The sequence below is a fragment of the Macrosteles quadrilineatus genome, unplaced genomic scaffold (assembly GCF_028750875.1).
Source record: "Macrosteles quadrilineatus isolate MER2022 unplaced genomic scaffold, UCM_ALF_1.0 Scaffold_3__2_contigs__length_128488019, whole genome shotgun sequence".
Lineage (NCBI taxonomy): Eukaryota > Metazoa > Arthropoda > Insecta > Hemiptera > Cicadellidae > Macrosteles > Macrosteles quadrilineatus.
Genome location: NW_026542596.1, coordinates 51,161,445 through 51,185,127, shown reverse-complemented (window position 1 = coordinate 51,185,127; position 23,683 = coordinate 51,161,445). Strand labels below are relative to the sequence as shown.

General features: G+C 32.4%; 2 protein-coding genes across 3 annotated transcripts in view; both read left to right on the top strand.

Annotated features, from left to right (window-relative positions):
• The first annotated feature begins 2,579 nt into the window (after nucleotides 1-2,579).
• On the top strand, nucleotides 2,580-4,481 carry LOC128989194 (uncharacterized). The gene has a single exon (XM_054411066.1). The coding sequence runs from the start codon at nucleotides 2,580-2,582 to the stop codon at nucleotides 4,479-4,481; it is 1,902 nt and encodes a 633-aa protein (XP_054267041.1).
• A 6,062-nt stretch (nucleotides 4,482-10,543) lies between these two features.
• LOC128989569 (lachesin-like) overlaps nucleotides 10,544-23,683 on the top strand; it is a 29,695-nt gene continuing 16,555 nt past the window's right edge. For both annotated transcript variants that reach the window (XM_054411472.1, XM_054411470.1), the window contains exons 1-2: nucleotides 10,544-10,611; nucleotides 23,487-23,584. In XM_054411472.1, coding sequence (XP_054267447.1) covers nucleotides 10,551-10,611; nucleotides 23,487-23,584 — 159 coding nt within the window. In that variant the 5' untranslated portion in view covers nucleotides 10,544-10,550. The remainder of the gene's footprint in view (nucleotides 10,612-23,486; nucleotides 23,585-23,683) is intronic.

The window sequence follows — 23,683 nt, the reverse complement described above, 5'->3', positions numbered from 1 at the left end:
CTTGAACATGCTAAAGGAGAAAAATCCAAAGCGAGAAAACGTTATCTAGCTAATATTGAAACTGAGAGGTTAAGAAAACGTGTGCAGTACAGTGCTAATCCTGAACCTCGCAGAGCTAGGTTGCGGCAACAATATTCTGCTAATCCTGAGCCACACAAGGCTAGAATGCGTCAGAAATACTCTACTGATCCAGAATATTATAAAGCTAAAAAACGTTTAAACTACGGTGCAAAACAAGAAATGAAACAATCTAATCGCAGGAGACGTTACAAAGTACTTCGTGCTAAATACCCTGCCCACTTTCGCTTGCGATATAAACTTAAGGTTTTTCACGAAAGGGTGCAAAAGTGTGCAGCCTATCAAAGCCGACGCTTTTTAAATAGATCTGATGGGAAAAGAAAATCAGTAAAAAATGCAAAAAGGAAAACCAAAAAAAGTGTTGCAGCTTCACATATTTTCTTGGGGAAAATAAATTGTGAGAAAATAGCCAGACTTATAGGAAAGAAAATACCTGAACAAGGTTATACTAAAAGGTTGCTAAGGGCTAAAGAGCTCTTGAAATGGGTGTTGCATGCTTATAAAAATTACAAAAACAATTTCCTTAAGCTATTTGTTAGCCTGCAAAATCGTGCTAAAGAGTCTCTTGCTAAGCTATCTGCAACAAGCACGTTTGAGGACAATGTTGATGCGTTGTGTGGGCACAGTCTTCATGTTTCCACGTCGGAGCCTTATTTCTGGGAGTTTACCTATAGAGTGTTTCCTGGTAAACAAATAACTGTTGGTAACGAGCCCAGCACAGCTCATAGTTCACCAAAGAAAAAGTGGAAATGCAACTCAGATATATGCTTCATTGAGCCTGACCACTTAGAGCAACTTAAATCTCTTTACAATGAAATAGTTTCAAGCTCTCTCACTAAAGGTTCTAAGCTTATTGTCAGCATGGGAGAGCACTCATGTCAAAGTGGTGTATCATCTCGTGTAGGTGTTCATCCTCACTCTTTGGACTGTTACTCAGGAGCATGTGTTTCGAAACTTCCTTTTCTGAGAACAATCTATCCTCACTTTCCTGCAATTCGTAGTCTTGTCTCCAAAATTTACCGACTGTTGAAAATAGCTAAGAAGATTATGCTAATTAAAAATGGCATTCTTAACGTGCAGGCGAACGTGTTGTTTTCGATAGAAAGGGAATTTAAAGAGCAAACAAAAGCCTTTCTTACAGATGACACAAGTGAAAGCAAGGTCCCTGAATCTGAGTCTCAGTTGTTTGCAAAATATCACAAAGCATTTGAGGCATTGGAGAAGCGTTCATCTGAAACGCCAGTGTTTCCCTGTGTCTCATGCGATAAGTTGTTCAGTAAACAGCAAGTAAGCCTGTTGAAAAACCTAAAAAATCAAATTGTAGGACACATATGGCAAAGAATAAAAGACATAAAGAAAGAAGAGTGCAAAACGGGATGGATTTGTCGAGGCTGCCTTGAAAAACTAAGGAAAGGTCAGATGCCTCCTACTTGCATTCTTAACGATCTCTATGTTTGTGCGCAGCCGAAAGAGCTAACTTGCCTTAACAGTTATGAAAAAGTCTTAATTCAGAGAGCCAAAGCATTTCAGGTTGTTACAAAAATGAACACAGTTGGAAAAAGAACAAGTCGAGCTCAGCAACAAATTTCCAAAGTCGTGGGAAGAAGTTTTCATTTGCCACTACCCCTTCAAGAAACCCTGCAAAAATTGCCCAAACCAAGTGACCCTCTGAATCCAAACCACGAGCTGTACGTTTTGGTCAGAGGGGTACCAACCAAAGCAAAGAATGTTTGGCAAATGTTGGTTAGTGTGGATAAGGTACACGCAGCCTTAAGTTTCTTAAAGAAAAACAACGCTCATTATGGTAGCATCGTACTACCTACAGATCCAGAAGGACTCTTCAACCTTAATGATGACACAAATTTGTTTCAATCTACCCATCAAAACGAACTGCCACCTCAGGAAATACTACATAGACGTGCTATATTAACTCAGGTAACTCACGAGGAATGGGATTCAGAAGAGTCTCACTATACAATCCACGCTCTTCATGAATCAAAATCTTATAGTGATGACACCGAGCTCTATAAGATGCTGAAAGTGAATGAACCTCCGATTAGTCATGAAAACAAAGAGATTGACGTGCTTTGTTTCCCTGATTTGTATCCCGAAGGTAAATTTGGCCAGTTTCATTCCAGAGAAACTAAACTCTCTTCTGCTGAATTTATCAAATGTCGGTTGCTTTCAAAGCATTCTCAGTTCAGACTGAATCAGCAGTACCTTTTTGATTTGCTGCACGATGCAAACCTTCGGCAGTTAAGACAAGGAGTATTCCACAAGCTCAACGTCACTGGATTCAGTGGCTCTCTTAGTGCTAGAGACTGTTTGAACAACCTTGCATCGGGAGATTAGAGGGGAACCTGACATCAGTATTCTCCAAACTCAGGAACACTAGCCAGTACTGGATACAGCCTAGAAATGATGTCAATTGCATGGCTCAGCATTATGGACCAGCTACATGGTTTTTAACCATAAGCCCAAGCGATTGGAACTGGGATGACATGGCATTGTTCATTAGGGAAGTTAACCGGAGTGTTCCAGGCGCAGAAAAAAAACAAACTAGTGAACTTGTGGCTATGGATCCTATCAGTGCGTCACGGTTTATCCATATAAAGTTCAAGGCAATGTTGGATTTTATTGTCTCTGATGCTGCTCCTTTAGGAAAAGTCAGTCACTACTTCTACAGGCGAGAATACCAAAGCAGAGGTCTCCAACATTTCCATCTTCTTCTGTGGGTAGAAAATGCTCCTGTAATGGGGACGTCCAGCAACGCAGAAGTAGCCGACTTTATCCTTAAGTACATTACTTGCAAGGTTCCAAATGCATCCGTTTCACCTACTCTCAACAACAGAGTTACAAGTTACCAAATGCATCACCACAACTCGTACTGTATGCGGACAAAGAAAACCAAAACCGGGTTTCGTAAGGCTTGTCGTTTCGGGTTCCCCCGGCCAATCACAGGGAATCTTGTTCTGCGTGACGTTGTCGAGTCTGTAGCTGGCAGAAAAGCTCTCAAGTCTAAGTCACGTCTTTATGACCTACCCAGAACACCAAGCGAGAGCTTTGTCAATGACTACAACCCGGCCGTGTTGCTAGCTTGGAATGGAAACGTGGACATCCAGTATGTAGGCGAAAGCACTTCTATCCTACATTGGTATGTCACAAAGTACACTACCAAAAGTGAACAAAGTCATGCTGGCCAAGTTTTTACAGAGATTAATTCTACAAAATCATTAGCTAGTAGACTGTTTAACGTTGGCCTTAGAGCTTTAAACAACCGTGAGTGTGGTTCTTTAGAAGCTAGTGACACACTGTTGGGCATTCCATTGTACAGCACGGACCCGGAGACAACAATAAGATGGTTGGATGTAGGCATGACCAGACGCAAAAGACTACAAAAAATCGACAAGATACGAAGTATGGACCCAAGTTCAACGAACATATTCTACGAGTCGTGGGTTGATGACCACTACCCAACTAGACCAGACGAACTAGAAGATATGAACTTATACGACTTTGTGAGATGGTACGATATAGCTGCTCAACCACCTAAAGGCGACCGTGAAGTGCATAAGTTGAATTCAGGCAAATTCCTCACTAAAAGAGTCAGACCATGCTTACTGAATCACTATAAGTACAGCCCCACTCAGGATCCTGAAAAATACTACCATGCATTACTTCTTATGTTTATTTGTTGGAGATCTACTGATGAGCTGAAAGAGTCTCATGAAACATACACAGATGCTTTTATGGCCAAGCGGACACTTCTCACTCAAGCCTTCAACTATGACAAACGTTTAAAAGACATTATTGCGGCATCGGAGAATGCAAGAGACAAAATTCAAAACCGAGTTGAAGAGATCAATGCAGAAGAAGGAGAGGTTGCTGATCCATCCAATATAGCCTTTCAGCCCTTTAATGAACCTGTCCCCGCATCCCAGCCTGTCAGGGACAGCAATTGGTCGCCGAATGACGAGCCGTTTGAGAAAAAATACCAAAAACTCAATGACGACCAAAAGAGAGTGTTTGATTATGTCAAACGAGTTGTTGCAAACTCTGATGGGACAGATAAATTTCTGAGACATTTTGTAAGTGATGTGGGAGGTACTGGTAAGAGTTTTCTCATAAAAACTATCAGCTCTTGGACTAAAAAATGTCTTCAAGCCTCTACATCAATATCAGCTCCCACAGGACTAAGTGCTTACAACATCAATGGTTCTACGATCTACAAAGTGTTTCAGCTGCCAGTTAAGCATGGAAAAACTCCAAAGTACAAAGCTCTTACTGATGATGTTTTAAAAATGTTGAGATCCAACCTGAAAGATGTGGTGCTCTTCATAATAGACGAAGTGTCCATGGTCTCCAATCTAACATTGATGTACATAAATCTCAGACCAAAGTAACGGCTGGTTTGGTAAAAAACATATACTGCTCTTTGGAGACCTTTTACAACTTCCACCAGTACACGAAGACTCCCCATTCATTGAACTTGACAGTAGCAAACTTAGTTCTTTTGTTGGCTCTCTGTCTTGTGTTAACATCTGGTCTGAACAGTTCTCTTATGATGAACTTACTACAAACATGCGACAAGCTCAAGATTCTAAGTTTGCTCAGTATTGCTAAGTATGACCGTTGAGGACATCCGTCTAATTGAAAGCAAGAAAATACATCTTAATGGAAAAACTGCTTGTGAAAACCTTTCTCTATTAGGAGATTACTTGTCTGCTTTACCCAACAATTCTGTGTGTCTTTGTTCAACTGGTTACCAATGCTCCATAATAAATGATGAAATGGTCAATAGAATAAGTGGTCCTGTCGTTAACTTGGTTGCAAAAGACTCAGTTGACTGTCTACCTCGTCAACAAAACAAAGTTAAAAAGATACTGTCCTCTTACAACTCTGACTGCAGCAGAACGGCTGGTATGGAGAAAATTATTCCTATTAAGGTTGGTGCTAAAGTTATGTTGCTTAGAAACATTGACGTCACTGTGGGGCTAGTTAACTCCGCCATTGGAACAGTAACGGGGTTGAGGTTTAATACAGACAATTCTGATGACGTAGACTCAGTGACAATTAACTTTGATTGTGGCATTACCCATCACCTACAGCGAGTAAACGTCAAGTTTCAAGTTATGGATAACGCATTTGTGTATCGAGAGCAATTCCCGATATCGATGTCCTACGCGGTTACAATTCACAAATGCCAGGGCCTCAGCTTAAATAGCGTAATAATTGATATTGGGGAGTCCATATTTACATGTGGCCAATCATATGTTGCCTTGTCACGAGTGACTTCATTAGAAGGGCTTCATCTTATTAACTTTAACCCAAGAGATGTGAAGCCTCAGAAATCCGCCATTCTCGAATACAACAGACTAAGGCAGAAGTACAGGTCTGACCTTCCACTTTACAACACAAGTTGTGACTCCTCTTCGGCTCCTTATGTGAGAGACAGGAAGTGGTGCCAGACCAAAAATGTCGAAAAAGTGCAGGATGAGAGTACAAAACCGGTACCCTCTGCAAAGACTACCGGAAGATCGAGAGTTCAGTCAACTTTAGCATTAAAATTTATTTTTTTTTTTTAAGAGAAAAGAGTATTTTTATTTGAACGGTTAATTTTCTACAAAAATAAATAAAATCTAACAAAAAACCACTAAGTGGTAACACTTTCCCCACCAAGTCAGCAATCCAAAAAGATAATAAATCATTACTTTTTCCGCCAAGAAAAACAATGTAATGTATGTAAGTTTGGCAGCTTGGCGGCAGACTTTTGCTTGGTTTTTCTCATTTAAGTTACGTTCGTGGATAATTTCACAAATCAACTTCTCTAATTAATTAGTCCAACTAAGTATAATAATTTCGAGGTAATCAGTAAATATAAAACCATCACTATTATGATTTTATGAAATGTGGCACAAATAAGGTCAAGTTTTGTAAAATAAGCTCTCACCTAGCAATGTACTAATGGGAGAGATACTTGCTCAATGAAACTAGTTTTATGGTATTTTTAAAGTGATCGAGCAAAAGTCTGCAGCCAAGTTGCCAAACTTACATACATTACATTGTTTTTCTTGGCGGAAAAAGTAATGATTTATTATCTTTTTTGGATTGCTGACTTGGTGGGGAAAGTGTTACCACTTAGTGGTTTTTTGTTAGACAAATCATGTAAAAACAAAATTTAACATATTACAAACACTAGTAAGGACGTAAAACTAGTTCGGATGAAAATCTAATTTACTCCCGTTATACTGTTGCAACAAGAGAAGTAACAAGTGAAGTGGGTTATAAGTAGGTATGTATGTGTATAAAAAATGTTTCTAACAATTATTGAATATATTATATTTTTTTAAACTATATACATAATTTTCAAGATATAAATTAGGGGTAATCTAATATTAGTATCCTATTTAGACATCATTGACTATTTAAAAGTTGCTATTTTTTTGCATTTTTACATATACTAAAGGTTACTTACATTAAGATATTTAATGTAACACTTATTACTCCTCAGTGTTTAAATTATTTAGTTTTTCAATTGAAAGATATTACAGTTCCACAAAAACTCCATTTCAAGGTTTATGAGAGAGAACCGACATACTGAGCAAACAGCCTTTAGAAAAACTGGAATCATTATAGGTAATTATTGGTGATATTAATTCTAAACACGTTAAACCATTATTGGAACATTAGAAACGAAATCTTTGCCAAGACATAGCCCAGGTAGTTATTAACAATTCTCTATTTTAATAAAATGTATCAACATGCAATCTTTTGTTTGTCATAATGTTTTCATTGTCAATAAAACCAGTCAAAGATTTTGTTCGACAGCAAATATAAAATGGCTTGTGTTGTGTTTTAAATTAAAATAGAAAACTGAAATTAGACCACCCTTCATATACAAACAAAAAGACAGTGTCGTAGTTTAACGAACGCTTTATTTATTTTAACATTAATTAAATTGACATTTCACATACGAACAATCTGATATTCTACTAAACGGGGGTTTACATTTAAGCATATACTATGTTTTATATTATATGCGCATATAATTTATGCATTGATAAGAGGATTCAGTTTCAACATATTTATGAGACATTGGTCTCCATTTACATAATTTGTTAAAACTAGCATCTCAAAGTAGGCAACTCATTTAGGTTTTAAAACGTACACTTTTAGTTTATAATTTCTTGCCTAAAATGACTTCAATCATACCTATACTATTGTTCTAAGGCGAGTGTTCACAGTAAACGTCTAAACATTCGATAGTAAACACATTTTACCACTCCTATTTATCAAACCTGCCATGCCGCACATAAACTAAAGCCTTTCGACAAACAATCTCGGCTAAAACAAATTGTTGCTGGTTCACCCTCATCTGTATTGGTAACAACAACATTTGCTACGTTGTATACAAGCACACACTGGTAGCAAAGCACGCCATAGCCTTAATATATAGACGGTGGTATTACTGTACTTCCAACAAAAATATGTTTGTGTCAATGAATAAAAGCAAGGTTTGAAAACGTTTGTATTCTTGTTAAAAGCAGGACACAGAATTTATAAATTACCGTTTTATGTATTAATGTTCGATTTAAACATGGATCAGTTCAATCCGCTTTTGGTAAATTAAGAACGCAATAAGCCCTACTAACTAAATTGTACCAATTAATTTTATATTGGAGGGATTTAAATGGATTAGTAGTCAACTTAATCCCCAAAAGAATAGATACCACTCACAAGCTATCGTTCAGAAATATTTGATAATATTATAATAGTAAAAATCCTCATTAATATAATAATATAAAAAATCATTCCGAAAAAAAATTAGACAACCTTTGATGTGCACTAATTGCCTTTTAAAATACTTCCTGCTAACATGGAATCTTCAATAAAACTGCTTAATGTACATTATATAATACAAAAAACATTGATCAAAAAACAATTATTTTGAAAATATTAACCACAACATGAGAAAAACGCCATTTTCAATTTTTTTTACCATATCTACTCTGAAAATGCTAATGTATGATAATAAATCTGATGCATGAAGCAAAAATGTAATAAATAAGTAGTGAAATGGTTTTCACCTCGGTTTTTCCATACAGTACAACTAAACCCTGAGAACGACGTTGGTGGCACACTCGTTACCATCACGCAATGACTAGCACGCAATCGTACAACAAAATAATGCAATCAATCTTGCAGACCAGTCTTTCAACACGGGTCTACATGTGTCAGATGGAGTATGTTTTTAGTTTTCTATATAAACTAATCATAGCAGAAGTATATATTTAGTTCCTTGCATTTTACCTGTTGCAGAAGAGCTTAAAAACAGCAATAGTTATACTTACGGAAAGGAAATGCCATGATATTGAAACCCCGTCATATTAGTTTCAATACACAATCAAATTAAATATAATTATTTTTGATAAATATCCTGCTCACGTAAGGTTTAAAAATTAAAGGAATACCATCTTCTAAAGATCCAAATACCCAGTGTATATTAGAGTATAAACTCGTGGTGTGCATGTATTTGGAAAATGCTTGGTAGTTTATGTGTTTTTACAACTCTGTATTACCCAAGGCCACGACTATCAGCCGAATACTCGATCTTTAAAGCTACTTGGTTATTATTTTAAACGCATTTTATTCAGAATTTCCCCTGAAATTCTAACATGATCAGAACTGTGATTTCTCAGTATGATGATAAAGATTTACTCTTATATTATTTTAAAAAGTAATATGTAACCATTTTTTTTTGCAAAATCACTAATCTAGCATCTTAACAGATATTTAACTTTATACTATTTGAAAATTAAAGCAAAAGAAAATATTTTTAAAATTATTTAAGTGTCTGAGTTACACCGTTGACAGCTGAATATCACATCTAAATTATGAAACAGCTAGATGTAGGAAAAAAATCATCCATTCACTTGAAAAATCTGCTATACTCTATAAAAACTCACTTTCTTGATTAGTTTTTTTTGCCTCTAATAGTTTGTGTGACATAAATATACTATTAGTTACAATAGGTTGTCCTTTTAATTATACGTGGTTACAATTAACCAATAACTAACCAATAATTAACAGTTAGCGTAATCGGCAGTAATCATTAACTGAAATCAGCACAATCAGTTCAACAAAGTGAATTCAGGTTTTACCTGTTTACATAATTGAAATGGTAATGGCATGTCTATCCACGTACGAATTGAATATAAATACCTACTGAGGCAGTACTCGTTACAGTAACCTTGTACCAGATAAATATAAAGTCATAATTAACATGAAAAAATCATAACATGTAGCAAAGCATAATCACCACAGCGCAACACTGCATTTCCGTGTCACCAGCGCCAGAGTTGAATAACAATAATTAAATAGAAGTATTGTGATATAAGACTGTAATTGTGATATATTTGCAAATCAACCTGCATTTGCAGTAGAATAAACGTGTTCAGATGTTAGATTTGATAAACAAGTCACGCATATTTATTGCGAGTTTGTGTTTGATTGGACTGTAAAAACAGTTTTTCATGTTAATGATTTTTATAATTAAGAATCAATCCAAAAAATTGAAGAGGGTAAATAAAATAGGATTAAAAACGTTTGGTATTACATTCTTTTTTTAATTTGAATTTTCCAAAATAATTGTTATAAATTATTAAATTGTTCAAAATTTTATTTACGAAATAATGATGGTAGTTTTACGATTAAAACCTATTTAATAACAGAACATTATAACAAAATGCAAATATTGATATATTTTTTAGATAAAAAACATGTTAAAGATAAAAAAATATACTATAACTGTAATGTTCCATTTTTCTTATGTTTATATATAGTTTTAATGAAAATGTTTTCATTAAGTTTCTTTATAAAAGTCAATTAAAAACTACTAAAGGAAATGTTGACAAACATTATTTCTTTTTACAAAGCAGCTTACAAAACCTTTGAAGACAGTTTGAATTTAATATTAAAAATGTATAGATTTCTGACGAATAAATTAATAATTTACAAAGCTTTATTAAACGAAACGTAAAAATTTAAACTCGTGAAAATTATAAAATTATCCTTTTACACAAAAAGCAAACCTCAGCCAAACATTTCGTTAGACAAAAAGAAACTAAAACCGAGAACCAATCTGACTTTACAGTCCTTGTTATATCCTGTCCAAAAGTCGCTCATCCATATTTATATCCTGATAAATAAAACATCAGAATTACCATAACCACAATAAACCGCATACTTTTATTACAGGGGCGGAGGCGGGGGATTTAGCTCATGAAGCCATTCAACTAAAAACACATTGAGCAGAAAGAGCCGAGAGCGCCCTTAAGCTAATACGGGCGCATGGCCGGGTGAATCAGATCAACTAGTTGTGGGGTGAGGGTGGTCTCGGTTGGGGGTGGGGTGGATTGGTAGGGGTAGTCACCGAGGCGCTTCCAGCCTTCAGTCGTGATGTGCGGTACCTCATGGATACCCGACTACTCATCCTGCTGCCCTTCACACTCGCGTTCACTCAGGATAATGTTGGTGAGAAACTGGGAAATGAGTAAAAATATATTTTAGGTTTAATGCAAATATTTGCTACGCTGTTTTAAAATTTTGGTCAATAATTTTACAAAACTTAAAAGTTTGTGTACGGTTAAAACTAGTCTAAACTTTTCTCATTACATCAGTTTTAATATGAATCAAATAATTGAAAATGGCTTGGTTAGTGTATTAAATACTTCGCATTTACATCATTAGGGCTCTACAAGTTTTTGTTTGGCAGTTAACAAATTAAGAATGATATAATGCAAGACTAATCATTGATTTGATCAAAATGTTAGCAAGGACATAACCTTTTTTGTTTAGAAAAATAATTAAACTCAAAATTTCTATGGTTAATTATAAGAATTTACAAGTCGTTTTATTTTAATAGGGATTTTGATTAATACTTTAGTTACTCTATTTTTTTTTTTTTTATTAATGGAACACTCCAAAAAATGTTGCTAAATAATGCTAAATGATATTTTGCATGAAAAGGTTCTAAGGGCTATGCGATTTAAAATATCATATAATAATTTACATAATATTAAAAGGGGAGGTCAATATTTAAATAACTGTAGAATAACATAATATGTTATTGTCTTATATTATGTATATATTGTCTTATATTGTGTTTTGTGGAGTAATTTAAAGTTACTTTAAAAACTGCTACGAAACGTGCTACTGTAATAACGGCTTAGTTATTGTATGAAACTTGGTTTAAAGTCTACGAGAATTCAATTAAAACTAGTGAAGAATAGATTTTAAAAACCTAAATTATAGGTTTAATTAACTTCGCCATCAAAAGGCACTGAATAACCAATAACGACTTAAAAGGAGGTTGGATCCATTCAGGGCAATAATTAATTAGTAATACTTCCAAGTGACATCATTAGCAATCGGAATCATACCGAAAGCATGCAACGGAATAAGATAAAATAGATTTTCTTAATAAAATATGTATTTTTAAATAAAAAAATGTCTCCATCATACCTGCAGACTTAGGAAATTTAATTTGCCTCATAGTATTTTTACTAGAATATATGTATACATAAAAATGACAGGCTTATTCTCATTTAAAATAACACTAGGCTTTATTAGTACTTAGGTTTTAAACCACAAAGAAAATTAAATAAGGTTTGTTTAGGTATGCTTTAACAATAATATTCGCTATGTTATTGTTAATAACTGAGAGTTAAATAAATAAATTTGACATATTTGATCAAAATATATCATGAAACAAACAACATGAAAAATATATATAAAATATATCATCACGCACGGTACGAAAGTTAATCTATTCTTAAAAAATATTACAAAAGAATTTTACATTTAAATTTGGAATAATTTGTCGTAGTAATTCTTCAGCGTTCAACAAAGCTTCAATATACTAGATTGTATGGTTTTATGAGCTCAACAAAATGAAAAAAAATCTAAATAGACGTTTTTGTTTAGGGCTTGAAATTAGATAATGTTTACTCAAGGTATCGTGAAAACAGATGGATTACATTTATAAATTTTAATGAGCAAGTGGTGTTCATTAGCATCTGGGAACTTCAAAACGAAAAAAATAACAAGCCCCTAGTCACTATGATACTTATATCAATAGCATATTCCCCATACATGAATTATGCTAATAAAAAGAAAAAAAAAATACTTAAATGAGAAGGTCAATATTGTGTATGAAGAAAATGTCCACAATTTTATTGATTTCTTTATTAAATGAAGATAGAAAAACAATAATAAATACTAAGAATAAACAAACATTTATAGTTACAAAAGGTCTTCAATAAACTTTTGAAGTTTTTATTAGTATAAGCCAGATTGAAAAAAAATATAACTAATGAGGAAAGATAGAAATCAACTGTGTGCAATGTTTGGTTATACTTTTATCGTATCAGTATACTACATTATTTAAATAGCAAAATATAAAATACATTTTTAAATTTAACTTTTATTTATTAAAATAGTTATACAATTCACATATATTTGTTGCTGTCAAAATAAATCAAACTAGATAAACTAAATTGCTTAGTTGAAAATAAAATTGCTTGTTAACAGCTAAACAAGATTTTTATAGGCCGATATGGCTCATTAACCTGTTGAATATAACCAATTGACACGTCTCAATTTACGTTTGGTAGTTAAATAAATCTACAGTGTAATTAAAGTGAAAAAATCACGTATACTATTTATTATTATGCTGTGTAAATTAAACCGATGTTATGAGAAAGCATTGCAAATGACATTTTTAATACTAATTGCAGCCAAATCACAGATATAAACGTACTTAGTTTTTAATTGCCAATTAGTGGAAATTAAATTGTAAATTAAATCAAAACGTTTGTTCTGTATTTATTGATAATATTCTGTAAGATCTTAGGATTGGAGGAAATCTGCATACAAAAGAACGCTTTATAATGTTTTCCACATCATTGTGATAAACCAAACTCCATATTGGGCAAGACATTTTTAAAGGACAAAGAATCAAACACAACATCTTCTCCACTGTTATCTAAATACGTATATGTATATTTACCATTATATTATATACGACCGAATTTTAAACAACTTTATGCGGGAATTTACTATATTAGATTGTGTTGAAGGCGCACGGGTATTTATGTACACCTTAGATGCAAGAATAGACAGTATTGAAATTGAGTTTGCATACAAATACATGTATATACCATATTTCTGTTATTTGCATAGTAAAATAATTTTTAAATACAATTTTATTTCCATTACTAAATATCACCATAAAAGTTTATACGAACTAATCATAACCAACTTAAACTCTTTTTTCCATATTATATTCCCGATTTCTTAATCAACCATATGTTTTGCAACTCAAAAAAAGCTATATATCCTAGGGTAAGGCCAAAGCTTTTCAAATGGCAATATCTTATTGTCTTAAACACTTAGTAGGACGTGTATTGAGCCTAGTTTATAATTTGTTTAGAGCATGTTTTCAAAAATTTTTCCTACAAGTCTAATTTTAAAGAATCTTGTCAAAAATCATTTTCCAAACTAGTATCAAGGTTTCTCAGTAAACTCAGTTACTAAAATCTCTTAACCACTCCCTTTTATACGCGAATCTAACTATATAAAGTAAATTCAATTACGGATAACTTTGGAATCGGATCATTTTAATTCCTTCTCTCTTAAATGTAAATCTACAAATGATCTGGTAATACAATTCCCAGTTCTGTAATATTCAGATATTTGTTCGCAGCTCATCACTTATTAATATTAAATTTTAAAATATTTAATAATTTTGGTTAACAAATATTCTTATTTTACCTTTCCAGTTGGTCGAAAATCTTAAATACACTAACGATTAGCTTATGACAAAAAAAAGAATAATTAAACAACAGCTGACATAATAATTAAATACATCTGCTATAAACTCGTCCAGTTGAGTGAAGCTTGCTTTTACGTGTAAATGAAACAGTTTCTCAAAGGGTAAAATGAAGAGGTAAATGCACTGGCACACAGACAGCTGTGCAAAGTATAAATGTTGTTTGTCGTGTTCATCGCTCTAAGCTTTGGCGAAGCGAACATGAGCTTTCCTCTAACATGTTGTGAGCTTTAACCTGCATGGGTTTATCAATTATGCTGCTTGATACGTGAAATTATTCAAATATTCGTAAAACATGTTATAGCATTTTTATAATGCACCTGTCCGAGATCGAAGATTAATTGTGTAATTCTCTAGAACTAGCTGTTTAATTAAAGCTCAAGTGGAAAAATATATGTGGGGATCATTAAAACTAGTTAAATACTGTTATATAAGTAATTTAGATGCTATAATTATGCTAGGTTGTTGATGTAATACTTATTTATTTTCTTATTGTTATTAAAATTAGCCTTATTCACTGAAGCAGTAATTCTATCACATATAGAAAGTTAATACCCAAGGAATAAAGTAGTTTTTTAACTAGAGGCTGATGGAGGAATTCAACTCATGTAGATTTTGAAACTATTTTAGATAATACAGTACAAACAACTAAACTTAACTACTAATTAAGGGCGTTAAGTGGTTAAGTGCGTAGACCTTTTTAGCTTGGGTGAGCCTAGGTCGTAGGTGCTTTACCAGGATGTGTTAAAAATATTGTTCAGATCAGTTTTCAGAATATCACATGCATAGCCCTATTCTTCCTCTAGACCAGCTTACAATATTCTCTTAAAGATACATTTAAATTATGCATGAAGCAGAACACATCAATTTTCAATATGACACCCCACCTAAATTCTTAGACTAAAAATGCTGTTTTACTGTGGAAATAATTACACCTGTGACATGGAAAAAATATAACTATGGTAAAAGGGGTGAATAGTAGCAATAAACAAAAAGAAATCCCTAAATTTAAACAGCTAAACATAATACAAACGTTTAAAAATAAACAGACAATTTCATAATAGTTATTAAACAAAATAATAGAGCAGACCTCTTCACGACCTTGGCAACGATAAATATCGTTTAAGGAACCCTTTAATCACTGAATAAGGACATTCTATGTAGCCAGAGTCTGTAACGTCCGTCTATCGCATTAATCACGTTTAAATTGCCTCTGTTAGCAACTCAGTCCCATTGCGACCCTAACTCGTGGCTTTTACGCCATTTAAGTCGAGCCCTTTAAAGTTTAAAACTGCAGGGTTTAAATGTACAGCATTACGTTGGTTGCTTCTACTTCCAAGTAAAATAAATGATTTGTCAAAAGTCTAACGGTGAAACATTTTCTTGAAATGATAAAAAAATTATTTTCTCTTGTAATGTGCAGTTTGTACATAGACAGTTTTGAGATAATTCAGTCGAGTTTCGTTAAAAGTAAAATTTGTAAAAAATGTTGGTGTAACATAATATTGAGGTTACCTGTATATATAACTGAAACTATTATTTCAATGTAAGTGCTTGCAGGAATCATGGGATAATATACCATCCGTTCTACTCATATAATAGATTTATTTCAAGAATCTATCTTTTAATATCCGCTTTTAAGAGTAGTTTAGAATTAAGTTTTTTTTCACTTAGCAAATGCTGAAATTGCAGCAAATAGACGACTTATAGTCTTACAGTAATAACATGTCGTTAATACATTCATATTTATAAGTGATTCAAACAATTTGTAGATCCTCTACAGTTACGTATAAGACCCATCCAATAGTTTAAAAAGTTTAGCTATCTAAAGTAAAGTAGACCTATTTTCGAAATGGGTGGATATACAGATTCATAGAATGTATCCAGGGTAAAATGTGATTTAAAAGCTATTATAACTGTGGACAAGGAAAAAAACCTTCACGATTCTACTAAAGATTATTCTTCATCAAGAGGAACAATGAATATTTTTGCGAGCTTTCGTAATGACATAATGTTGAATATACATTTGGGCACGATTGATGAGCTAAACAAGTTTCTATAGTGCATTTTTCTTATGTCATTATTGTTTTCCATTATCTTCAAACAAAACTATGATGTTAAACATTGTTTGTCAATGTAAACTAACTTCCTAAATAGCTGGTGTGGATCATCGTCCGTACTAGTAAGTAGGCCTACTACACCGATCCACAGTAATATCTTGATAATTAGACCAATTTGTTAATTACAAGGCAAAAATGTTGTTCGGATACCACTATAAACTGTAGGTCCTTTAGTTACCATTAGCTGTATGGGCTATTAATTAACAGCTGTGTCTAGGAATATGTCAGCCTTAGTCACTAACAAGACTACAAGATCGCACCAATCATCCTACACTATCTTCATTCATACTTTGCTTAAAATACCTACATTCGTATGGTCGCCGTATCAAAATAAAGTATTTAAGTATTGTATCCAGATTTATTTTAAATACAAACAACTCTTAACGATACGTAAATTAATGAGCTATCACTTCCCCAACAATATATTATTTATTTAAAATTAATTTTATTTTTATGAATATTTCAAATAGTAAAATAAGCTATGAATGGACAGTTTTGAAGTGCATTGAAAAACTGATACAGGATGATAATACCCCAACATCCTTTTTGTAATTTATCAATCATATTTGTGGTATTAAGTTGGCCTGTTTTATTTAGCAACAGGCGGAGGAAGTTTGACGCCAGAAAAATTTACTTTTAGTATCATTTATACAATATATACCATGTCCCTAATTACACTCGCTACAGAATGAAAAGTTTTTTTTCAAATATAATTCTCAAACATAATTAAAAAGGTTTTACCGAGTCAAATGTGTAGAGAACGCAAAGAACACGTTCGTTTGTGAATGAATGATCAATTACAACATTCCAAAGCAGAAATAAATTATTTTTGTAGATAGGGAAAATTAAATAAAGTACTTTGATTTATACATACGAAACTGCTTTTCTGCTTACGTGCAGTTGGTCAATATAACTTCAAAGGCACACTTGTACGTTTTCAACCTAAAGTAAACACGGAAATGTTCACTCACTGCAATTGTATTATTTTACATTTATGAACGGTTTTTATACAAAAATATGTTCGATTTAATTCCAAATTGAATTGATTTCGAAATAATTGGAGAAAATATAAAAATCTTAAACGAAAAATAGATGAATAATACATTTTTATTCTCATTGTTGTAGATTACCCTTAAAAAAATACTACTATGCCTACTATTACGGGAAGTTGTTAAATCATTTTTTTATCTTTGATCAAAATAATTATATAATTTGCATTTCAAGGTAATAAACTAAGGATACTATACATTACCTATTTTTAGAACTACTTTATAATTTGTTAAAAATTATCTTGGATTAGACAAAAATTATAACCGCAATTGCGTAATTTTTGGATTGAAGGGTATTCCGGTTAAGGCAAGTTAATATAACAATCGTGAACACATTCAAAACCGTGCAATGTAGTATTCAAAAGTCAAATTATAAACAAAGTGATCAGTACTACGGGACAACATGGCTTGGGGCCTAGAGCTCATGCTTCCAACACTGAGGCAACAAAGGTTTTTATTCGTGAAGCTTGTCAACTCGTAACAAAGTTAAAACCCGCGCTAGAGCTTATCCTGTGTAGACCACACAGGTATTACGGCTGTCACGCCTGTTTCATTTTCGAAAAAGTGAATTATTGTCGGATAAAACTGATGTTTTTAGTTGATGGGATTTCAAAATGGGGTTTTGCTGTTACGAAAAAGCGTATAACATTTGCAAATCAAATTTGTCTTGACGGTTTATCTGTTGGGACAAGTGACAGTAATTTATATTAAAAGCAATATCAAAGACAATAACCTTGTGTGGTTAAAGTTCACCGTGTCAGTTCTCTTAACTTAAAACCATTATCGAAAAAAAAAATCGGCCCTTTTCAAATTCCAAATTATTTCGAAACAGCTATGTGCATATACCAATCCATCTGATCATTCTCGAAAAGCGTAATCAATGGTTATGTCAACGATTTTTTTGTACACTTGATTTTGTACTTCATTGGTGCTAGGGTCTGTGTCGAATCGTAGATAAAGGGATTTGTCCTGCCAATAGGACATTCGCATATATTTAATAGAAATTATTTATTTTTATTTTTAACCCAATATAAGCTGTTTTCAAACCTCAAGTGTGCCCATTTAAACCTCCACCAAAAAACCCCAATTTTTTTAATCAAATATAAGTGATAATTTGAAGTTAATAGGGAATATATGATGTGCATTGGGTCTCTCAGGCTGATGAAAAATATTAATGACAGCCATTCTATATTGAGCTGATATAGGTAAATCTAGTTTTCACCAATATTATTTTAAACTAATGGTCTTTAAAATTAGGTGTCACTTGATAGGGCTTTACTTTAACATTTTTTACCTGCACCAAAATAACAGATTTTAGGCTTTTGGATAAAAATGGGGGACAAAAAGTGTACTTTTATTTTATATAGTGGTGTACTGAGTTCAGTTTTCCTCGTGTAACCCAAAGTTTAAAAGGGGTGTCCATACTTTTTTTCCAACCCTGTATACAGCCCGAGGAACAAGCCCAGTGGCATTGTATTTGTTGTTGAAAGTATTCTAAAATAATGTATTCACCACACAATTTGAGAGCCACATTGTCACCGTTTCTTATGCAGTATCTTCGAGGACTGCAACATAAAATATAAATTCCTTTAAGTTTTGGATTGGCTATCCTCCTTCCGGAGAGTTTCAACGAAGCATTTAGACATAACTCGGCTAAAACCTCTTTGGTAGGATTGTGATGTAATAAAATAAACCCGATTTACTAAAATTTCTTAAGTGATTAATAGTGACAATAATAAGGTCTTAGGATTGAAATGGATCTTGGATTTTAATGTAATGATTGAGAACAATTCTACCTATTACGATATCCTGCATCTTTATTATAACTTTGGAAACCTATCTGTGAATAAAGGGGTTCACGGAATATCACTAGATAAAGTTTATGGTAAAACAACTAAGCTATTACCGTAGGTCTCATGGTAAGACTTAGTCCCGGGACCGATTTACTTTTTCATTTTGATGTTCCTAGAAGCCAAAAACACCATCCGTTCAAATTCATATATATATTTATTTATTTTTATTTTTAACCCAATATAAGCTGTAAAAAAGAATATAAAAAAAGGGTACTCATGTTATTTTACATATTATTTATTAATATATTTATATATATATATGTGTCCGTCAGCACAATAACTCGAGCAAAAATGATCCGATTTCGATGAAATTTGGTACAAACGTGTAAACCTACGTTTAGTCGAACGAGTTCGCGAGCCAGCAAGATTCTATTGATGAGTTTTTAGATTACATAAACAATTGGTGCAAACCAATTTTAAAAAGAAAAAAGGAAAAACAAATTAAGAAGATTCAAAATTTGATGTCAAAACAAAATTCTGTAACAGCGAATACCACCAATGAAGATGATAGCACATTTAAACCAACCATGGAAAACCTTACAAATATAACATTTACAAAAGAAGAAACTGAAATGTTATGCAAATCAATCAAATACAATGTAAATTTAGACCATAAACCAAAAGTAATAGAAGATCAACTATTTGATTTTGAAGCTGAAATACAGAAGAAAACCGCTGACCATCAGGAAGCTATAAGACATAATTTTATTCATGAATATGAAAAAACCCAATCCCATGCTAAACAAACAAAAGCAATCAACAAATCAAAGAAAGATTTTAACACAATAAAAAATATAGCCAATAAATTAGAACAAAATCAAGCTATGATAGCTAAAGCAGACAAAAGCAATACTACAATAGTCTTAAAAATTGAAGACTACAATGACAAAGTACAAGACTTTTTAAACAATAATTCTTTTTCAAAACTCAAAAATGATCCTACTCAAGAATATAATAAACAAACCAACAAAATCATAACAAAAAGTAAAATAATTACTCCAGAAGAAAAATTAAAAATGAAAATGATAAAACCCAAAGCACCACAACTAAAAGGTAGAATGAAAACGCATAAATTAAACATACCAATACGACCTGTGGTTAATTACCGTAATGCACCATGCTATAAACTTGCAAAATTTCTAAATTACAAACTAAAGAGCTACATGACATTTGGAAATAACTATAGTTTATTGAACAACTATGAGTTGATAAACAAAATCAAAGATGTACAAATTCCTAATAACTCTGTATTCATCTCATTTGACATTACAAACATGTACTCGAATGTACCAATTAAAGAAACCCTTCAAATTATATCACAAAACCTATCAAAAAACAACGAACTAACAGATGGTAATATCAAAGATTTAATTGCACTCACCAAAACAACGGTAGAACAAAATTATTTTGAATTTAATTCGATGTATTATAAACAAAATGAAGGGTTAGCAATGGGTTCACCACTATCTGGTTTATTAGCCAACATTTACATGCAGCATATAGAAAACGAAAAAATCATTAACAATGTCAACCCAATGCTGAAGGATATCATATATTGGTACAGGTATGTTGATGACATCATATGCTTATTTAACATTGACAACCATACACCAAATCAACTATTGGAATACTTGAACACGATTTCAAAATCAATTAAATTCACATTAGAAGTTCAAAATTCATCTATCAATTTCTTAGATTTGACTATAACCAAAGAAAACAATTTACATAAATTTAAAATTTTTAGAAAGCCTACTGAAAACAATCTCATCATCCCAGCAAATTCAAATCATCCCTGGCAACACAAAATGGCAACATTCCATTCGTATATTGATAGACTTATCAACATTCCCATGAGTAACGAAGACTTTATTGAAGAAAAGGAACATATCACAAAATTAGCAAAGAGTCATGGATACAGCAGCAAAACCGTAGAAAAAATGATAAAGAAAAAAGCAGGCATGAAAAACCAACATGTCAAGAAAGAAGAAAGAAAACATGAATTTTTATGCCTACCTTACTCAACTACATTTAACAAAGCATATAGGAAAACATTTAACAACCAAAATTATAAGTTATCATACAGAACAAGAAACAATTCATTTGATTTAATTAACAAATTTTCACAGTCAAACAACAACGTATCAGACATAAAAGACAAATCAGGCATATACAAATTAAACTGCAGTTCCTGCTCAAAATTCTATATTGGCCAAACAGGACGAAATTTTCAAAGTAGATACAAAGAACATATTCAAGCAATTAAATCAAACAACAGAACTACACAAAAATCTACATTTGCAGAACACATACTTTCTACAGACCATACATACAAAAATTATAACGAAAACATTACCATACTAGACATTATTAACAAAGGAACCAAAATGAACATAAAAGAAAATTTTCACATATATAAACACTACAAAGAAGACAGAAACAACATTTTAAATATAGTACACACACAAACCACTAATCTTATATTTAACAAAATTATAAGTGTTAGAAAAACCAACAACTAAACATTCATTCACATAGGTACTAACAAAATTAACAGCTGTATTTATTCATAACATAATATTTTTGTTTGAAATTAGGTTAACACACTTGAAAATGTCCTTAGAGACGAAACATGTTGTGATTTATTAAATAAAAAAGAATATAAAAAAAGGTAATCATGTTATTTTACATATTATTTATTAATATATTTATATATATATATATATGTGTCCGTCAGCACAATAACTCGAGCAAAAATGATCCGATTTCGATGAAATTTGGTACAAACGTGTAAACCTACGTTTAGTCGAACGAGTTCGCGAGCCAGCATGATCGGACCATGGGAACGGGGTTATATGGGGGGATTTATGGGGTAAAAATTGGTTTTTCTCATTTTTGACCCTCAAAACATAAAATTTCCCAAATTTCTTCTAGACCATTTTGAAGAGCTTAAAAAAACAAATAATTCAGTATATTGAAGTGTTTTTGTATGGTTATTGGTTACGGAGAAAATTATAAATTAAAAATTCCAATGTTATTCTTATGGAGAATAAGTAAACTTTTGTAGTTTGCTTGTTTATGCATATATTTGGATCAAACTTGGCCAATCGATTTATTTTTTACTAAGCTGTTAATATTTTACTGAAAACACACTTTATTACCCTGTAGGCAGCAAACCTAGGTACTCGTTAAACCTAATGTTATTTGAATAGATTTAATTGAAAATCAAATCAGGCAAATGGAAATTCGCTTAGTCTGCAGGTTTGCTGCGTCGGGGGTATTTTGTATTTATTTAATATTTTTGTTGTTGTTAAAACAAAGACAAATACCTCAATTTTGTATAAGCATTATTTACAAGTGAATACATAGCGTACGTTTTTTGCACAGAATAAATATTCTTATAGATATAAGCTTGAGTGTAAATAGTTATTTAATAGCCCGACCAAAGTCATATAATTACTATACATTGTAAATGAAAATTTAAATTGGAAAGAGTGTATGAAAATATAAAATATTGAGCCTCAAGAATATATAAAGATCACAATACCAATATACAAAAAACTACTTGGTGCTTTATTTACGATGAGTTCAAAGGATCTTACAATGCTTTAACGTTTGGCTTAAACACACTGCATGATATTAAAAGTTAAAAGATTTTCCAGTAGCATAGACGTAGAGTAAGGACTATGCAGCATAGGATTTACCCGGTCGGAAAGGATTTGGAGCGCAAACTGGCTTTATTCCAGGCACTGTTTACTGCTTCCTGCTAAAGTTTTTACAGTCTCAGCTTTTAAAATATCCATGCATATATGACGTGGTTTTAAATTGTAGCGAAGATGTGCGGTTTGCCTCTTTCTATGGTTGGAAATGTTACATCTGTCCACATAGTTCTGACACTGTAATATATAAGTAACAAAAGCGGGGTTTTTTTTTAAAGAACACTCTTTTGGAATATTTATCAAAAGTACAATCTTACTTTTACATTGCTCTATGGTCTCATCTAAGAAGGACGTTTAGAATTTTAAGGTAACTTGACAACTTTAAAAAGAAATGTTATCATATCATTGTAAATGTAAAAGTAAAGTAACAAAGGATATGGAATCTGAAGGTCTGTTAAAAAAAAATTAAAATTAAAATTAGTTATACTTTGTTACATCTAAGATACATTGAAGTGCACTGAAATTAACGTAATTACAGAGAAATGTTTTCCGATATGATTGTTTACCCCATCAGGGTCAGTAGTAGTCTTACGCAAAATACTTGTCAATGGTTTATTTGCAACAAATATAGTTTCATTTAATACTTTTAGAGATAAGTATAATCACCTATTTGATGCGACATTAAAAACTATTTTACTTATTTCTTACTTATACTGTAGAATATTTTAATTTAATATTTATGTTTATCGAGGAAGTATGTTAAATGGTCATCATTATGTAATAGTGTAATATTAAATATTTTATTTACTGTATTGTAAGCTAGTGTTTTGTTACAGAAATTCCAAAGTTCACTGAAGGTATATCCAACATGACCATCCCTGTTGGAAGAGAAGCTGTCCTAACCTGCGTTGTTGAGGACCTTTTAAATTATAAGGTAACTAGACTACAACTAATACTAACTGAACTAATTTTAGGCCAGACAACACGTTAGACTGACTGGTAGATTAGAACAGTTTGTCATGAGTCTGGATGA